The sequence below is a fragment of the Bubalus kerabau genome, chromosome 19 (assembly GCF_029407905.1).
Source record: "Bubalus kerabau isolate K-KA32 ecotype Philippines breed swamp buffalo chromosome 19, PCC_UOA_SB_1v2, whole genome shotgun sequence".
NCBI lineage: Eukaryota > Metazoa > Chordata > Mammalia > Artiodactyla > Bovidae > Bubalus > Bubalus kerabau.
The window spans coordinates 25901889-25921462 of NC_073642.1; the positions used below are offsets into that span (position 1 = coordinate 25901889).

The following is a 19574-nucleotide window of genomic DNA, read 5'->3' on the forward strand; positions in this document are numbered from 1 at the left end:
GGTTGGTCCAGTAGAGTGAAGGGGCCGTAGGGCACCAGGTGGTGGCAGTTTCTGTGTAGTTTGTTTGTTTATTTATTTGGCTGCACTGAGTCTTTGTTGCTGCGAGCGGTGGCTATTCTCCAGCTGTGATGCACGGGCTTCTCATTGCAGTGGCTTCTCTTGTTGCAGAGCACAGGCTCTAGGGAGCGCGGGCTTCAGGAGGTGCAGCTACCAGTCTTGACAGGACAGGTAGTTGTGGCGCACGGGCTTAGTTGCCCCATGGCATGTGGGGTGTTCCCAGATCAGGGATCGAACCCGTGTCTCCTGTACTGGCAGGCAAATTCTTCACCACTGAGCCACCTGGGAAGCCCTCTAGGTGTTTTGTTTTGAGGAGCCTGGAGGAGATGTGAGCTGCAGTTAGGAACGTGAGGGTAATTTGCTTTGTGTTTCTTCTCTTCAGCCAGGCCATGAGCTCTAGGAGGTCAGGATCAGGGCTGGCTTATAGTTACCAAGGTATGCATGCCCAGAGGCTAGATATAAATTCTTGGGGGGTGGTGGGTGCGTCTGGGTGGTATGGCCATACTCCTGAGACAACTGCAACCCACCTCTCCAGACACTGCTTCCCCAGCAGCCGATGCAGGGGGTGCAGGTTCCATCCCTGGTCAGGGAACTAAGATCCCCACCTCACAAGGGACCCCAAGCAAGGACCACCAGCTGGACCCAGACAACCCATAGAATTGTGCAAAACTGTTTTCAGCTATTAAGTTTTGGAGCTATTTTTTTCCTGCTACAATAGAAAACTGCAACAGTCTCCCTCATCAGACTATGTTGTCGTTGTTCAGTAGCTTAGTTGTGTTTGACTCTTTGCAACCCCATGGATTGTAGCACACCAGGCTCCTCTTGTCTTCCCCCAGAGTGTGCTCGAATTCATGCTCTTAGACATCAGTCTATGAGTTCCCCCAGAAAGCAGGAGTGGGTGCCCTGACCACTCCAGACTTCTGGTCTGAGTCCAGAGCCCGAGAAGGACCAAGTGTTCATCAAAACACTCCTTGAATGAATAAATGAAACCCATCCAAATTCTACCGTTCACCCTGAGATAGAATAGATTTATTAGCAAGAGGTAATCAGGAAACATATATTTTTACAAAAATGGAAATTGTTTTCCAAACAAGCTGTAAGTTGAAATATTATAGGACTTGAAATAGAATTCTCATACCACTAGGTATTGCTTACAGCAAAAAGTTGTCTGTTTGTCGGAGTGGAGCATGCCTGCCACTTCAGAGTTGACCTGTGTTTTCTATACTGTACAATGTAAAAAATAGATGGTAGTATTCACAGAATAAGCACTACAGTACTATATTCCTGCTAGAAGGCATTTAGACAGGACTACAGTATATGCAATAAAAACACTTGGTTATTGAGTTCCTAAATCTACAGTGTGGTACTATTTTTCACAAGGCATACAGACTGGGAGCATCTCAACGTAAGCTTTGTAGTGACCATTAGGCAGCTCAAAGAGGAAAAGTGACATTTTTCTCATGTTCTCGACTTGCAGTGGATGCTGGCCGCCTTTGGCAAAGTCGACACGACTTGGTGTTGTGATTCTGTTTTCCTCGGGAAGTTCTGGGGCCTTGTCCAGGGCTACGGAGACCTATGGTCATGCCCCCTGGTGCTATTTCCAGAGCCGGGAGCGGCATGGCACTGAGGTGGCGGCCTCGAGGGCTGTCGCGGGGCGTGGTTCTCAGCGGACAGGACCCTCTTCCCTCTGGGTCACTGGGAGGTGCGGAGTTTGGAGACCTGCGATTTGGGCTGGAAAAGCTACTCTGGAAATCGGCGTCACCATCAGCAGGAAGATTTGTCGATGACCAGACTCTGGGGTATGGTTCCCCCTCCCGCCTCCCCCCACCCCCCACCCAGTTATCACAACTACATGGAACATGCCGGAGGATGTTGCCTGGCTGACTCAGCCCAGAGGCCTGGGTTGGGGACGGACAGAAGCAGGACGGGCGCCTAAGGGTCGTGTATGCGCGGGGTCTGTTTTCCCTTCGGAGAAGAGTAAGGGGCCAGAAAGGACAGACTGAGAGGACAGTTGATGAAAAGAACCAGGCACTGCAGGAGACGAGGGGTGGGGTGGGCAGACCAAGTCTTAAACGGTGCAGAAATTCGTATTCTGGTTCTATGGGAATCTAAGAACAAGAACGGATTTGTATTCTTGGAGAAGCACATACTAAAGAAGAAAACCCAGAGAAACCAAACGACTATGTACAGTATCATAGAGCATGTGTCCATGGGAGCGGCTGGATCTGGGCTGGGTACCGGCTTCAGGTGGGGAGTTTTGGTTCTATTCGGAGAGAAGACTCGTAGAGGCTTTCTTCATCCATTACAAAAGATTGGTCCAGTAAATACTGGGTTACCTGAGAAAAGGAAAAGAGAAGAAGGAATGCGAGGTGATGCGACCTCCACAATATACTAGGTGGTCACTGACTGTCTCCCAGGAATCAGGCAGCATCACGGGGAGAGGGGCATCAGGCTTGCACATGAGGCAAAGATGCATTAAAAACAATGTGTCTTTTTTAAAATGTTTATGATTTTGCTTCTTTATTATTATTATTTTTTGGCCGCACTGCAAGGCATGTGGGATCTTAATTCATCAACCAGGATTGAACCCGTGTCCCCTGCATTGGAAGGCGGACTCTTAACCACTGGACCACCATTGAAGTCCCTGTTGTGTCTTAATACTATTTTTTAGTATTGTCTTAATTTTTTGTCTTCATAGTAATAGAAAATCACATATGGTTAAAATTACTCTTGACCACCATTCCTATGTGTTAGAAGACATATTTTAGGCTCATATCAAAAAATCGTCTATATCTATGGGACTTGCCTAGTGGTCCAGTGGCTAAGACTTCACACCCCCTGTGCAAGGGGCCGGGGTTCCATCCCGGTTGGGGAACTAGATCCCTACATGCTGCAACTAAGAGTCCAAGTGCTGCTGCTAAAGACCCTTCATGGTGCAACAAAGACCCAGTGCAGCCAAATAAGTAGATACTTCAAAATATAATCATCTCTATCTATGGGCTTCCCTGGTGGTTCAGCTGGTAAAGAATCCGCCTGCAATGTGGGAGACCTGGGAAGATCCCCTGGAGAAGGGAACAGCTACCCACTCCAGTATTCTGGCCTGGAGAATTCCATGGACTGTATGGGCTCTCAAAGAGTTGGACACAAATGAGCAACTTTCACATTCACATGTATATCTCTATATCTAAAATGTCAACTCTAGCATCTAGGTTGTGGATGTATGGGTGTTAACAGTTCTTTCCTGCGTGTGTGCTCAGTTGCTTCAGTTGTGTCTGACTCTTTGTGACCCTATGGACTGTAGTCCGCCAGGCTCCTCTGTCCATGGGATTCTGTAGGCAAGAATACTGGAGTGGGTTACCATTTCCTACTCCAGAGACAGTTCTTTCAGTGTTTCCATATGTTGGAAAAATGTTCCTAAACATCGGGATTATGTAGCATGAGAGAATCCCCCAGGAGCCGACCGTGGAAGCTGAGGCTGTGTAAGAAAGGAGACTCCCTGTTCTTCCCCTCACGAGGCTCACTCCAGGGCAAAATCTCAGAGTGGAAAATCAGGAAGAGTCACCACATGGATTAAACTATTCTCCTTCCTCCACGTGCCCCACTTCATCCAGCTCCCGAGTGCTTTGCTGGACTCCTGTGTGTTAAATGTACGATGAGAGATCAGAGCCCACATCTCACAGTCAGACCCCCACCCTTCATAAAGAATCTCTCCAAGGCTCAGATGATAAAGAATCTGTCTGCAACATGGGAGATCTGGGTTCCATCCCTGGGTCAGAAAGATCCCCTGGAGAAGAGAATGGCAATCCACTCCAGTATTCTTGCCTGGAGAATTCCATGGACAGAGTAGCCTGGCAGGCTACAGTCCATGGGGCCACAAAGAGTCGGACAGGACTGAGCAACTAAACACTTTCAAGTGTTTCCAAGGTTCAGTGACTTGTCAGTTGTTTGGAGCTAAAGGTTCATGTTTTTCCACAGACACTTAGATCAGGAGGAAGAAAACAATTACATTTCTTAGTATGTAATCGGGAACCTTCTGATAGCTGCTGGAGAAAAATCAAGTCCTTGTGAACTTCTTTGCTAGTTGACCCTCTGCTACTGTGAGGGACAGACCCGGCTGTCTAGGATGCTGACCATTAGTCACCGATGAAAAGGTTACTGTGTCTGACTAATGACTCTCAACCAGCACCTCCAGGAAGATGACCTCAGATTTCACGTCTAGACGAACTCTGATAAAGACATGGCAATCTTAAACAGCTATGGGAAACAGACCAGACTTATTTTTTTCTGTCTTTTAAAAAATTACTTATTTTTATTTCTTGGCCATGCCATGTAGCATGTGGGATCTTAGTAGCCCAACCAGGGATCGAACCCATGCCTCCTGAAGTAGAAGGGTCCAGTCTTAACCACTGGACCACCAGGGAAGTCCCAGGACCAGACTTTTATATCTAGCTAGTAGCTTCATACGAACAGTTCTTTGTAGAGCACAAAATCTCAACCCTCCAAACACTCTGGAAATCATCAGACTGGTCAGTTTTCTCCATCATGAGCATTTGTTTCCCTAAGAGTGTTGCTTCTGTTGAGACTGGCAGCAAACACCACCACTGCAAAGCTGTTAACAGAAGGAGCCTGAAGGGCATGCTTAAGATTTTGCGACCCATAGATTGTAGCCCGTCAGGCTCTTCTGTCCATGGGATTTCTCAGGCAAGAATACTGGAGTGGGCTATCATTTCCTTCTCCAAGTCTAAAGGGCAGTGACATTTATTTGTATTGTACCTTGGAGTTCAAGAGCAAGTTTAAGAAGGGGGCAAAGGCCTAATACGGTGCCTGGTACCTGGTGTATGTTCAATAAGCACTTGCCAAATGAAAGAATGAGTGAATGACAAGGAAAAAACGGCATACTTGATTAAGGCTTCTCTTCCCCCTGTGGCTATCAGTTAAAGACAGAGTGAGTTCATGGAACCTGGCAGGAGACAGGGCAAGTCTATCACAAAGGAGTGCGTGCGTATTCAGTCGTGTCCGACTCTTTGTGACCTCATGGACTGTAGCCCACCAGACTCCTCTGTCCATGGGATTTCCCAGGCAAGAAAACTGAACTGGGTTGCCATTTCCTCCTCCAGGGGATCTTCCCAACCCAGGGATTGAACCCAAATCTCTTACGTCTCCTGCATTGGCCAGCAGATTCTTTACCACTGAGCCGTGTGGGAAGCCCCAAAGGAATATGTGCGTGTGTATGGTCTGCTAACAGAATAAAAAAAAAAAGTTTTGCTGTGCTTGCAAACACACACAAAGAATGAGTGATGCAATTGGCCTTGGGAGGGGAACTTACTTGGAAGCTGGGGGACTTTCTGCTGGGTGCTCTTTCTAGCTGTGACTTTTGAAACTGGTGAGCATTTCGAAAAGATGTGATAAACACGGCCTCTCCTGGCTCCGAGGAGACCAGGCGTGATTCTAAGCCATCCTGTGGCAGGTAAAGATCAGACGGGAGCTATGGGATGACCACAAGCTCTGTCTGAAGGAAGGGGAACTTGTGGCAGGTCAGGGGACAGGACACAGGGAGGAGGGCTTCCTGGAAGAGTGGGGCCCAGGGAATTCAAGGCAGAAAATGCTTGGGTTTGGAGGGGGAGGGGAAGAGGCAGGAAGAACGGGGGTGCCGCCACAGCACTCGTGAGAAATCAGAAGTGACTGCAAATGCTGCCAGCTTACCTTTGCTTGGTGCTCGATCTTGTAGGCAGTTTGTTGAAACTGGCGGATCTCTCGGATGATATGGGATATCTGTGGGAAGGAAGGAGGGTTTTAAATATTTATTTTAACTTATATTGTTATTTATTTGACTGTGACATGTCTTAGTTGCCACATGTGGGATCTAGTTCCCTGACCAGGTTTCAAACCTGTGTCTCTTGCATTGGGAGCATGAAGTCTTAGCCACTGGGCCACGAAAGAAGTTCCAGGAAGGTGAGTTTTAGAAACAATTTGCTCTTAGTATCACCCCCCGCCCCCCGACCCCTGCAGAACAGAAGGGACATCAATAGCCATCAACTCAGCCTTTTAATTTACCTCCTGGGAGATGCTACTGAAGCATCATGATTTTCCTTATACCAGCAACCTGCCTCAAAGGCTGATCCTTGGTAAGAATCTATAAATCTATAGGTTATAAGGGGTAACACAGACTATCTGTCCTTCTCTGAATTATTTCACCAAGCACAATATCCTTGAGGTCCATCCACGTTGCTGCAAATGGCAGAACCTCACTCAATTTGTTTATTTATTGAAGTATAGGTGATGCACATTATTATATGTTACAGGTGGACAATACAGTGATTTACAATTTTAAAGGTTATACTCCATTTGTAGCTATTATAAAATACTGGTTACATTCCCTGTGTTGTACAATATATCCTTATAGCTTATTTTATACATAACATTTTGTACCTCTTAGAACTTCATTCATTTTTAGGGCTGAATAATATTTCAGTGTGTGTGTGTGCACGTGTGTATATATACATATACACACCACATCTTCTCTTGGAAAAGGAAATGGCAGCCCACTCCAGAATTCTTGAAAATTCGATGGACAGAGGAGCCTGGTGGGCTACAGTCCATGGGGTTGTAAGAGGCAGAAACAACTTAGCGATTAAACCACCACCACCACCACCACATCTTCTTTATCCATTCATAAAATCTATAAAAAACACTGAATCATTATCTCATGTACCTGAAACTGTCACAGTATTGTAAATCAACTATACTTCAATAAAAAGATGCATATTCTGAAATGTAAAACATATATTTAGTCAGAGTACACTAAAGATGATGAAAATTATTTTAAAGACTCACAGATAATATAGTAAGAGAAAATTACCAATAATTTTCTTTGAGTAGTGAAAATAAATGAGTGATTTTGTTGCTAAAAAAAAAAAAATCCTGATGACCCTGATGCTCGGAAAGATTGAGGGCAGGAAGAGAAGGGGGTGGCAGAGGATGAGATGGTTAGATAGCACCACTGACTAATGGACTTGAGTTTGAGTGAACTCCGGGAGATGGTGAAGGACAGGGAAGCCTGGTGTGCTGCAGTCCATGGGGTCAGAAAGAGTCAGACGTGACTTAAGGACTGAAAAACAACAAAAATTACAGTATGTGATTGAGAGAGAAACACATCACCTGATCAGTGGTGCCAGCTTATCCAATATCCTAAAACAGCTCCCCTCAACTCCAGCAACAGCTAAAGGCCACTTTCCATGTGCCACGGTGTGCAAGACCACACAAAGTCTCCCTGTCCCGCCACTAGGGCAGTGCTGCCAACTTGCCCTTGACAGAGAAATCTTACCAATTAAACAAAACCTTAGGAGGAAGCCCATGATACAGAACCAATACAAATAGAGGCTCCCTGGCTGGAGACAACAGGGGAGAAGCATGGGTATAAACAAGGCTCTCTGCTGGAAGGGGTCTTCATCTCCCCTCCCAGGTCCTAGATTTCTCTGGGGAAATTGGAAACCTACTTGCTTAGAAATGATTCGGCTGTGGCCACATAAAGCAAGGGCTTTTCTAGGACTTCCCTCATGGTCTCAGTGGTTAAGAATCGGCCTGTCAATGCAGGGGACACAGGTTTGATCCCTGGTCTGGAAAGATCCCACATGCCTCAGGACAAATATGCCCATGTACCACAACTACTGAGCCTGTGCTTAGAACCTGTGAGTTGCAACTACTGAAGCCCGTGTGCCTGAGAACCTGTGCTCTGCGACAAGAGAAGCCACTGAGATGACACTGCACCCATGCGTAGCAATGAAGACCCAGCACAGTCAAAAATAAAGAAAATAAAGTTAAAAAAAACAAGCAAGTGCTTATCTGAACAACACTGGATGGGCTTGGAATAAAGATACACCTTTGAGGTCAGACAGAGCCCCAGACCCGGCTCTGCCGTTTACTCAGGGGTGATCTTGGGCTGGTCCTGGATCTCTCCCAGCCTCAGCTTGCTCCCCTGTAAGGTGGACAACACCCACTCCTCAGCCTGTAGGCGTTAGAGGAGGGAATGGAGGTACAACTGGCTCAGGGCAGGTCAATGCTAATCGCCACTTAAGGGGGTTACTGTTCTTACAGGAGGAGCTGGGCTCAGGCTCCCCCAAGTCGGCCAGGCCCAGGAGCCAGAGCTCCGGTGGGCCCGGGCTCGGGTTTTGATGACCCCTACCCCTCCCCGCTCTGCTGCAGGGAACTCACCATTCTCATCTTGGAGAAGTTGACCAGGCCGTCCTCCGTGTAGTTGGGCGTACCCTCTTCGATGAAGGCCAGGTCAGTGAGGTACATCCCCAGGTAAGGGACACAGGGCGGGTCGCAACTTTGAAGCAAACGGCATTGACAGAGGTTTTTCACTTAAAACGCTGGCGCCTCTCCCAAGAAGAGACACACCCCTGTGGGTCACTCGCTTTGCTGAATGGAAAGGGGTTTCTATTTGCCAAGAGTTAACAGTAGCGCTTGGGGCGTAATTGCCTGCTGGGCAAGAGGGTCAGTCCTCTGGATGTTGGGGGTGACATGATGCCAGCTGAGGCTTCTCAGTGGACCATCCCCTCCCACCCCAAGCCGGAAGGTCCCCCTCTACCTGTCTGCTCGTCCTCCCAGATAGAGTCCTGGGGGCTTGGCCGCCAGCCCCCGCCGGGCTCTCCTTTCCTTTCCATCTCTCCCCTGAAACTTTCCATCGCAATCTCATCCCAGAATCATGTCCTGGGGGTGCCTTGTAGTGCCACCCCCATTCCCGCCAGTCACCCCCAGACACTGTCTCCCTGAGATGTCTCTGCCTTTGTTTCTCGCCCCACTGGGACCTCTGCCCACCCAGGCACTGAGCTACCAGCACAGAAAGCCGTGCTCTCTGAGACCACCATCCTGGATGTGGTCTGGGCGGGGGTTGATGGCCTTTGTGGGGGATGGGCCAGGCCTCTCTGATCTGTGGCTCTGAAGCAGGGGTTCCAGTCACGGGTCCTTCACGCCCCGTCTGGTGCCTCTTATGGGGTGCTGGGTAAGGGGGTGATGCTGTGATGGCTCTGGTGGTCACTCTGCCCCGGCAGAGCTCCTGACAGCTCCCTCGAGGGACTCCCCACACAGTGCTCTACGGACTCCTCTCAGCTCAGCACACAGCCGCAGCGATCCTGCTTTCTGCCACCTGTCTCCTGGTGGCAACTCTGCCTCTCCAGAGGGGGTCAAGACAGGGAGGATGGTAGAGCAAGGATAGAAACCTGTCTCAGTCCTCTGTCTGCTTGCTGTGTGACCCTGGGCCATATCTTTCCCTCTGGTCCTCAGGCTCCCCTTGTACAACAGCGCTCATGTTAGCTGAGACAATTCTAGGTGATATGAGAGTTGATTTTAGGTGATGCTCAGACACTGTTTAAATAAATCGATTCATATGATGATAAACATTTGATTTTCACCCCCACCACCCAGCATCATGAGTGTCAGCATCATGGTTTTGACACTTCCTAACACTTGCCATTTCCTTCACTCTTTTTTTCTTTTTTGAACAAACAGTAACAGGACTCACTAAGGATCAGAGCCTTGGCATACATCAGGATCTGATAAGAATTTAATAACATTGTTTTGTTTTTACTGTATTTATTTTTTATGGTAACTATATATATTTATGGCAAATATGCTGGTTTCCCATTTGCTATCATGATGGTTTTTCTTCTTTAAATAAATAAAATAAATTTTAATATTTATTTCTGGGAAATAGTTAATTTAAAGGAGACTATTAAGTACATGCAAATACAGCTGACACGTGGGTATGACAAAGTCTTAAAGGAGGTGGATTTTTGGAGTTTGAGAAATAGTGGAGAGGAGAAATATTATTTGAACTGTCAGTCTTGACTCCTTCATGGGTGATAAAATCAATTTGGTGAATGTTGATCAGATTTTTAAAAAAGTTTTAAAAAAGAGAGACTAGGGAAATATCTGAGTTCATTGCATGGTCTAAAATTGCTTTGAGACATTTTTGTCCCTTTTAGGCATATATGTGTTTGTATACAGGGTAACACTGTCAAATATAATTTTATTTTTTTCTTTACTGCAGGTTGTGGAAAAAAAAAAAAAAGAAGTAAGACTCATGCTGTCACTGGCAGACCTCTCTGAGTCCTTCCGGCCATTAATAGTTCATGATTGTTATCGAGTGGGCCAAAAAGTTCGTTCTGGTTTTTAACATCTTATGGAAAAACCAGAATCATCTTTTTGGCCAACCCAATACATGCCTGGTTTTCCATCAACCTCCAAATCTGAAGCACAGGCTGGTGGATCTGATGGAGAAAAGAGTTCAAAGGTCTTAGAAGCCACTCTGGGGCTGGAGGGCTGGTTGGTGGCTTCTGGGGGTGCCCCACTCCTCCTGCCCTTGGTGGGCACCAGACAGCCTGGAGAGCTTGGAGGACCTCTTATCTCGGACAGAGGCAGAGGGAAGGCTGAGTGACTGCTCGCTGACTGTGAATGACTGAAGGAAGCAGGATGTTTCTGAATGCCTCACGGGGTCCTGACCACCCAGACCAGTGAAAGAATAGCTGAGGTCCTCAGGCCACTCGGTGACTTCCCTGAATGATTTACTGGGGGTTATGACCCAGGTGTGGAAAGATGATGGGTGGGCAATTTAGTCACTTGCATGTGGCACCACCAGTCCCGGACTCTATTCTTGTTCATCACCTACATAGTGAGGGGCTTTAGGGAACAGCACACTTCATTCAGTCATGTACACACACACACCCCAGAGTCCAGAGCCATGTGGGAAATATATGGTGTTGTCAGAGTGGCTAGAGTAAGGGACAGTGGGGGCAGAGAAGGCTGGAGAGGGCCCCCAAAGGGCAGTACTGTGTGGACACAGACCGTGCTGAGCATCTGAGTGTACAGGGAAGCACAGTGGGGGCTTTGTGTGGGCAAAATACCCAATGTGCGGCTAGCTCTGAACTCTCCACGTGGCCATCTGACCTGTTGGGTGGGGTCCAGCCTTGCCTTGCATCAGGGCCTGGCCAACAAGGCTGTTATGGACGGAGGCAGAGCCCTCACATGCCTGTACCTGACGTTCTAGGGAGCAGAAAGAAAGTGCCCACCCCCCCAGTCTAAAAGCTGCTTCTGGTTTCCCAGGCACCACCTAGACATGCTTGCCAACACCTGGTGACTCCTGGCACCTGGATCTTATCTGTGATCATTTGGGGCCCCCAAGCCTGATGTTTCTGCCAAGAAATTCCTGATGATGTCAAAGGGGATGAAAGAAATGAGCTGGCATCAGTGACTGAAAGCAAGATGCAGCTGCCTGATGGGGTTCTCCACTGAACCCCAGGAAAGGGGAGGTGACAAGCAGGGGTCACCCTCTGCTCCTCCCCCCCAACCCCCACCCCTGGCTGTGAGCTGGACTGCCCTCTCTTACAAGCTTCTGGTCTGGGATCTCCTCTCTTTCTCAGGGAGAGGATGAGGGCTACCAGGGGCTGGACTAGAATCCCTGGGGTCAGGACCAACAGTGATGGTATGTGGTGCAGGGAAATCAGGTCCTCAGATTTTGTGGAAATTTTTTTTTGGTAATGGATTGGGAGTGGGGTGGGGCTCAGAATCCTTTTTGCCACCTGGATTCTACCTGCTCTGCAGTTTCATGAGCAAGAGACTAGGCTTCGTTCTGTGGCCACAGGCTGAAAATAAAGATGCAAACAGATATTTGCTCCTGTTGGAGCCCCTGAAACTCCAGGACTGTGGATCCATCACATCCACGTACATAGATGGATGTCCACACCATCAGGAGGTCGTATGGGGTGGCCTGCTGCTTGGCCAGCAGACTTGCTCCCCTACAGCTGTCCCCATCCTCCACTTAGGGGAATAGGGGGGAAGGGCTGTGACAGGAGCAGCGAGAGCCTGGCTCCTGTGTGCCCTCCATGGGCATCCTATTCAAACTAAAGATAGACGTGCCAATGAGCAAGCATCTGCTGGGTTAAGATTACACAGATGGGCAAAGCTGGAACTGGCCCCTCAAGAGCTTGTGACCAAATTTTACAGCAAAATGTTGTCGAGTGGAGTTGTGGGCAGCTTCTGGTCACTCAGTGGATGATAGGAGGGGACAGTCTTGTGGGTTTCACCAGGGTGTGGTTTGAGGAAGGAGAAGGGGGAGATCACGTCCATGTGGGGGCATCAGGGCAGTGGACTGACGGGGTGCACACAGCAAGCCTTGTAGGTGGCCCAGGAGATATTTAAGAGAGTAGCTGGGGACAGGAGGTAGGATTTGGGGGTGCAGTCTTGGCTGGTAAAGCTAAAAGGCCATGTGCTAGCCTGGGTGCTGCACAAGGCTGAATATTATGATGACAGACTAAAAAGGACACCCGGGACATCAGAACAGGTCTGAGGACCCATGGACCCACACAGTGAGGCCCATCATGAGCTCCTTGTGTGGGCGACTCACCAACTGTGCCCACCCACCACCTCATACCCTCTGATCTCGGCCCCTTGCCTGTTGAGATGACCCCCAAGTCTTCACATACTGCTGCTTTATGCGTAAATCTTGGTGCTTCCAGAGTAAAGGGGGATAAACACGTCCCAATCTGTCCTTCCCCTGCCTGGCCTGGTCTGCATCTCTGTAAGGCAGGAACCTGGTTTGCATAAAGGTCTCAGTGGCCACCTGTGCCCTGCATGGCTGGGTGAAGAGGTGTCTAGGAGAGGCACTTACACAAGCCCACAGGGAACCTGAAAGAGGGGAGACAGTCAGGATGGGGACGCAGACAGAATGGGGACCATGGAGGCGGTGAGGCCGTGGCGGCGCTGGGCGAGGAAGCCATGTGAAGGAGGCAGATGGAGCAGCACCTGGGGGCGGACGGACGGACGGACGGACAGGTTGGTGAATGTGGGGGCAGCTCCCCACAAGCACAGTTCACGGGGGCTCGCAGAGCCCGGGCGGAGGAGACACGGCCGGACAGCACAGATGGGTGGAACATCTGTCTGAGGACACAAACAAAGTGGAGATGATGGTCAAGGCAATGGGACGCAGAGCCAGCACGAGGAGCACACCAGGGATGATGGGAGAGAAATGAGAAAGGTGGACGGGGCTGGCGGGAAGGGGGTGTGGGGTGTTGAAGTCACTGGAGGGGCTGGAGGTGTGAAGGGTTCCGTCCCCAGGTGCTGGGGGCTTTAGCGGGCCTGGTGTGGGCAGTGGTCATGGGGTCCCTCTTGGAAAGGAGGAGAGGCACTCCCGGGCTCCATTGGAGCCAGGGCCCCGGGGTCTCCCAGGCACTGGGAGGTCCAGCAAGTGGCCACCTAGGAACGGAGAGCAAGGGCGAGGGCCAGCCCAATAGGCCACGTGCTCGAGTGCCCGAGAGGAACATGGAGGCAGAGACTAGTGGAGGAACCCCAAGGGAGCATCTAACGAGAGTGACAGCAAACCCATGTTTCAGGTGAGTGTGCAGCCTCGGAACGTGACAAGGGGCTGAGTCACTGCTGCCCGAGGAGAGCTGGCGTGGCCTCTCAGGCAAACCACAGGGCACTGGCTTGGGTCACGGCCTGGCTCCATCATCATTTCCCCCAATCCTTTGGCCAGCCACTAGCCCCTCAGTGTCCTCCTTTGGAGAAACATCATGGCAGATCTTGTCTTACAATGTGGTTCTCAGTGGGGGCAATTGTGCCTCCCTGAGGGTATCTGGCCATGTCTGGAGACCTTCCTGGTCCTCATAACTCAGCGGGGGCGGGGGGGACGGGGGCACTGGTCCCATGCATAGAGGCCAGGGATGTTTGCATTCTTTCATGCACAGGACAGCCCTCACCACAAAAACTATCCTGGTCTAGGGACTTCCTTGGTGGTCGAGTGGTTAAGACTCCACACTTCCACTGCAGGTGGTGTGGGTTTGATCCCTGGTCAGGGAACTAATATTCCATATGCCCCAAGACTGGGGAAAAAAAAGTAAAAGATCCAATGCAGGAGATACGGGTTTAGTACCTGGGTCGGGAAGATCCCCTGGAGAAGGAAATGGAAACCCAGTATTGCCTGGGAAATCTCATGAACAGAGGAGACTAGTGGGCTACAGTCCACGGGGTCAAAAAGAGTCAGACATGTCTGAGCGACTTAAAAACAAAAGGACAAGAGGACCGAGGTTGAGAAGGTTCACCTCCTGGACAGGTTTAACGGGGACAGGGAAGTCACAAACTTTGAAAACTGTGAAGTGTCAATTACTGGTAAAATCGTATTTGTTTGATTCCAAGATGCCGTTTGCCTGTAAAATGCACTCTTGTTTTGATGACTAATTATCAAGTACAAAAAGGAAATGCAATCATATGAAATAAACACATTGACTATGAGATGTAGCCTGACATCAGAAATAGTAAAATATAAAATAAAATGTGCATTTTGGAATCAAGGAATCCGGCACATCTATAATTGCTATCACACCTACCACCCTTCTCAAGACTATTCCTGTGTCTCTCTCTGGAAATGCCCCAACACCATGAATTTTCTTTGGGAGATGATGGAGGACAAAGCTGACCTGCCCTGGGGTCTGGGGATGTGTAGGGATTGGTCTTGTGGGCAGACAGATGGACAGACAGACAGACAGGCCTCCTGCTCTGGCCAGGTGAGGCACATGAGTGCCTCTGCAATGCAGTTCCATGATTTAAAAAAGAATGGGGACAAAATGACACACAACTTACTTTTTCAGAGCTTCTCTCAGATTCTTAAATCTGCCCTCTGAAGACACAAGCTTTTGGAGCTTGTCAATCAAAGCTTTAGTCTGGAAGGAATTAGAAGCATTTACTAGCACACAGCACAGGTCAAAGCCCGCGGCTCTGGCCCACACTCCAGGGCCCTGTCCCACCTTGAGATGGGGCAGGTGGGTTCGGGGACTTCCTGGGTTTAGCAACTTGACCCTGAACCCGTGAGGAGGTGGACAAGGATCTTTGCTTTGTGTGCCCATGCTCATACATCTTTCAGAAACTGTGGGTGGGGCCAGGAGGGTCCAAGTGCTGGGGTCCTGAGATCTGCGCTGTTGGGAACAACGCGATGGGTAACTCCAGAGAGCTGGACCCAGAACAGGGCATCACTGATGTTTCACCATCATGACCTTTCTCATCACTGTACCCAAAGGATGCGACCATCTCCTCACACCTTCACTTTTTTTTTTTTTTTTTTTACACCTTCACTTTTATATATCAGGCAGTGAAATGAAGTGAAGTCGCTCAGTTGGGTCTGACTCTTTGTGACCCCATGGACTGTAGCCTATCAGGCTCCTCCATCCATGGGATTTTCCAAGCAAGAGTGCTGGAGTGGATTGCCATTTCCTTCTCCAGGGGATCTTCCCGACCCAGGGATCAAACCCGGGTCTCCCGCATTGCAGGCAGACACTTAACCGTCTGAGCCACAGGGGCACCACCCAAATTTAACGGGCTTCCCAGGTGGCACTAGTGGTAAAGAACCTGCCTGCCAATGCAGGAGACATAAGAAACTTGGGTTCGATCCCCGGGTAGGGAAGATCCTCTGGAGAAGGGCATGGCAACCCACTCCAGTATTCTTGCCTGGAGAATCCTATGGACAGAGGAGCCTGGTGGGCTACAGTCTATAGGGTTGCAAAGAGTCAGACGAGTGAAACGACTTAGCACGTAAATTTAAGAATCAAGAAAAAAAAAAGATGGTGAATAAACTTATCATCAAAGAAGAGAATACCTTGATGGAAAAGAGTAAAGTCTGCAGCAGAGGGTCCTCTCTGCCAAACGACCAAGGCAGGCCCCACCCACACATTAGGTGGAGCCACTCAGGTGGCTGGTTTTTGTCTTAAGGGTCCAGGTGGGTGCTGCGGAGTGTGCCCTGGGTTGAGCCTGGGTTTGTGCTTCTTCCCCCCGCATGACCTGGGGAAAGTCCCTCACTTTGGAGCTCCTCAGCGCCCTCATTTATAAAATGATGAGATGAGTAGTGATTTCCTTTCCAGCACCAAGCCTCAAGATTCAGAACATGGTTGAGAAATCAGGCCAGAGACCTGCCATGCACCATAGGATTAATTTTTATATGAGAAACCTACCCACAGAAAACAACAAGCCAAGTCTTCATTCGGATGGAAGAAGAGATCAGTGTGTGCTCTTCAAGGAGAGAGAATGGCAAAACACAGCCCCTCCATGCTGGTCCCTCCATGTCAATTAGAAATGTGGTCGCCTGGTTTGGACCAACCCTGCTCAAAGCAAAAATGTATTCTGGGTCTAATGAAAGAGACACATGCTTCCTAGCATAGGAAGAAGCCCCACCAGGCCAAGGGTGGATGATTCTACTTTCGAGATGGCTGCTCTCAGATGCCCAGGCCAACCTCCACCCCAGGCTCCCAGCCACCCTCCTGCACTTGGCCTCTTTCCAGAGCTGTGCCCTCGCTTCCTCTTCTTTCCCCTCCACCTGCAGAGAAATGAGATGCTGCAGCTGAGGCCAGATGTGGGGACTGAGGGTCAGAGCCCTTGGTGGGCTCTGTTGCCTCCATACTCTATACATCCATAGGCAAGTTCACGCTCAACGCACATCCAGAAAATGGAAGGGTGGGTCCAGATGTTCCTGAAGGGCAATGCTCAGATAGTCCAGAATTGTGGGTGACACAGCAGTTACACACTCACATAGCTCCAGGTGAGGCATCATCATGCTCGTTTTCATTCTTTTTCAGTTGTTAAGTTGTGTCTGGCTCTTTGCAGCCCCATGGACTGCAGCATGCCAGGCTCCTGTGTCCTCCACTATCTCCTGGAGTTTCTCATGTCCATTGGGTCATTGATGCTACCTAACCATCTCATCCTCTGCTGCCCCCTTCTCCTGCCCTCAATCTCTCCCAGCATCTGAGGCTTCTCCAATAAGTGAGCTCTTCACATCAGATGGCCAAAGTATTGGAACTTCAGCTTCAGCATCAGTCCTTCCAATGAATATTCAGGGTTGATTTCCTTTAGGATTGACTGGTTTGATCTCTTTGCTGTCCAAGGGACTCTCAAGAGTCTTCTCCAGCACCACAATTTGAAAGCATCAATTTTATGGTGCTCAGCCTTTTTTTTTGGTGCTAGTGGTAAAGAATGCACCTGCCAATGCAGGGGATGTAAGAGATGCAGGTTTGATCTCTGGGTTGGGAAGATCCCTTGGAGAAGGGCATGGCAACACGCTCCAGAATTCTTGCCTGAAGAATTTCATGGACATAGGAGCCTGGTGGGCTACAGTCCATGGGTCTCAAAGAGTCGGACACGATTGAGCACATACACACACTGGCTGGCCCTAGGTCTTGAATGACATCCTGGAGGCAGGCCAGATCACACACTTTGCCCTCTGACTAACCTCAAGTTGCACTGTCCTAAGAGAATGGAAGACTTCAGGATGGTGTAGGCAATTCCCTCCCAACTCTATGACAAGGGTGATGTAGAGAATGAAACCAAAAAAATCCCAAACCCCCAGTGGGATGGGAAAACAAAGCCTGGTCAGAGGGCCTCTGGAAAAGATGATATCATTCTGATGGAACAGGGAAGAAGAAGAAAGACGCTGACCTGAAATGGGTCACTCGGACTCTGCCCATAGCCATGTTTGAACCTCGACAGACTGAACAGCCTAGGTGACCTGGAGGTTCTACAGCAGCCTCGCTCAACCTCAGACTCCAAGAGCTCATGAGGTCGTGTGCCACATGTGGGCAGATGTGGCGTGCTGCCCTGAGCTCCTGCACTGCCAGCCCCTGTTCTTCCACTTGCAAGAGAGGCATCTTCCAGCTTTTGTCCTGAGCCCGGCATCCCTGTGTGCTAAGAAGCAAGTGGCCCAGGCTCACTGGGTGCAGTGCGGATGGTAGGGGTGCTCTGCAGTCCTGCTGTCATCTGGAGCTGGAGTGACTGGTTGGCAGTGGAAGGGCAGCAGAGATGTCCCAGGATGCCCTGAGTCTGGCTGTTTATCCAAAGAGGAGGGATTTATGGACCTGCCGCCTCCCTGGGGCATGGAATCATGAGCTGTCACTGGCATGAGAAGAGTAGTGAGGAGCAGGTGATGAACAGAACCATGAGGGGACACAGTATGCCAGTTCAGAATGGCCCAGATGAAGCAGGCTCCTTGGAGACCCTGGGCCCCACACAGCTCACCTGGCTGTAAGACCAGACAGTATATTACTGATGCCTTTGGAGGCATCCCCTGACCCCTGGCGGCCCCTGTCCAGCTTTCAGGGACATCCAGTAGTACACCCAGGAGGTGGCCCAAATGCCTCCTCTCAGGAGAGCTGTCTCCTGATGACCCCAGGGCATAGAGCTTTATTTCTGAGGAAGACTCTGTCTTATGGTTTTTCAGAATCAGGTTCTGAGTGAATAACCATTAAGTTCATATATAATATCAGCAACTGTCTAATGGGTAACAGGGACAAGTTAACTCTCTGGGGGCCAGAAGGGCTGTGAAATCAAAGCCTGAGGAGAGGACTTGCAGGATCATCTGATCACCATCTTGGTAACCTGCAGGTTTGGACTGAGATCCCCCAAAAGTCACCACTCCTTTGTCCCAACTCAAGGAGAAGAGTGTTGGGAGCAACAATTACTGTCGTATGTCCCAGCCTGAGGGACTGACTATTCAAGTGGGAATTAAAGTCCCACAGCGTGCTAATGCCACACTGTGGGCCTGATATCTGGTCTCAGGTGAAACAGGAGAAGAGGTTGTCTAGTTTACCTGAAGTGTTGGCCCTCACCCTGTCCTTCATCCACCTACAGATGGTGGCCCTCTGGTCTCCCTGCCCCAGCCCAGCCCAGCTTCCTGCTGGTACCTGCTTAGAGACTTTGAGCCACGTCTTTTTCAGCCGGAAGATTGCGCTCCGGTTCATGGACGAGGTGATCTCCAAAACAGCATTGTAGTTGTGTAAGCATCGGCATATGTCGGCCACGGCCACCCACTTCTCAATGGTGCTCACCCTCGCGTTGATGTCCTCGTTGCGGACGATTTCTGAAGCGATCAAGTTACTGATCTTTAAGTCCATGCAATAGGACAAGAAAAAAAAGTAAAGGGAATAAGTACTGTAAAGATGATAAATCACCATTATTTGCAGACGAAATGATTGTTTGAAAATTCCCAGAAGAATGAATTGGAAAACTGCTGGAATAACCAACAGAGCTCATCAGGGTAGCTGATTAAAGATTCAGTATACAAAAATGACCTTTAAAAATATAGTAGCAATACCAAATTGGGCTCCAAAATCACTGCAGATGGTGACTGCAGTCATGAGATTAACAGATGCTTGCTCCTTGTAAATAAAGCTATGACAAACCTAGACAGCATATTAAAAAGCAGAGATATCACTTTGCGGACTAAGGTCTGTATAGTCAAAGCTATGGTTTTTCCAGTAGTCATGTACATATATGAGAACTGGACCATAAAGAAGGCTGAGTGCTGAAGAAATGATGATTTCAAATTGTGCTGGAGAAGACTCTTTAGAGTCCCTTGGACAGCAAGGAGATCAAACCAGTCAATCCCAAAGAAAATCAACCCTGACATTGGAAGGACTGATGCTGAAGCTGAAATTCCAGTACTTTGGCCACCTTATGTGAAGAACTGACTTACTGGAAAAGACCCT

The 19574-nt window shown here is 49.2% G+C and overlaps 1 protein-coding gene across 1 annotated transcript in view; it reads right to left on the minus strand.

Moving 5' to 3' along the window:
• Positions 1 to 2128: 2128 nt before the first annotated feature.
• RASGRF1 (Ras protein specific guanine nucleotide releasing factor 1) overlaps positions 2129 to 19574 on the minus strand; it is a 100586-nt gene continuing 83140 nt past the window's right edge. The window contains exons 23-27 of the mRNA XM_055556586.1: positions 18771 to 18968; positions 14692 to 14771; positions 8269 to 8386; positions 5761 to 5829; positions 2129 to 2393 (exon numbers count right to left, since the gene is read on the minus strand). Coding sequence (XP_055412561.1) covers positions 2301 to 2393; positions 5761 to 5829; positions 8269 to 8386; positions 14692 to 14771; positions 18771 to 18968 — 558 coding nt within the window. The 3' untranslated portion in view covers positions 2129 to 2300. The remainder of the gene's footprint in view (positions 2394 to 5760; positions 5830 to 8268; positions 8387 to 14691; positions 14772 to 18770; positions 18969 to 19574) is intronic.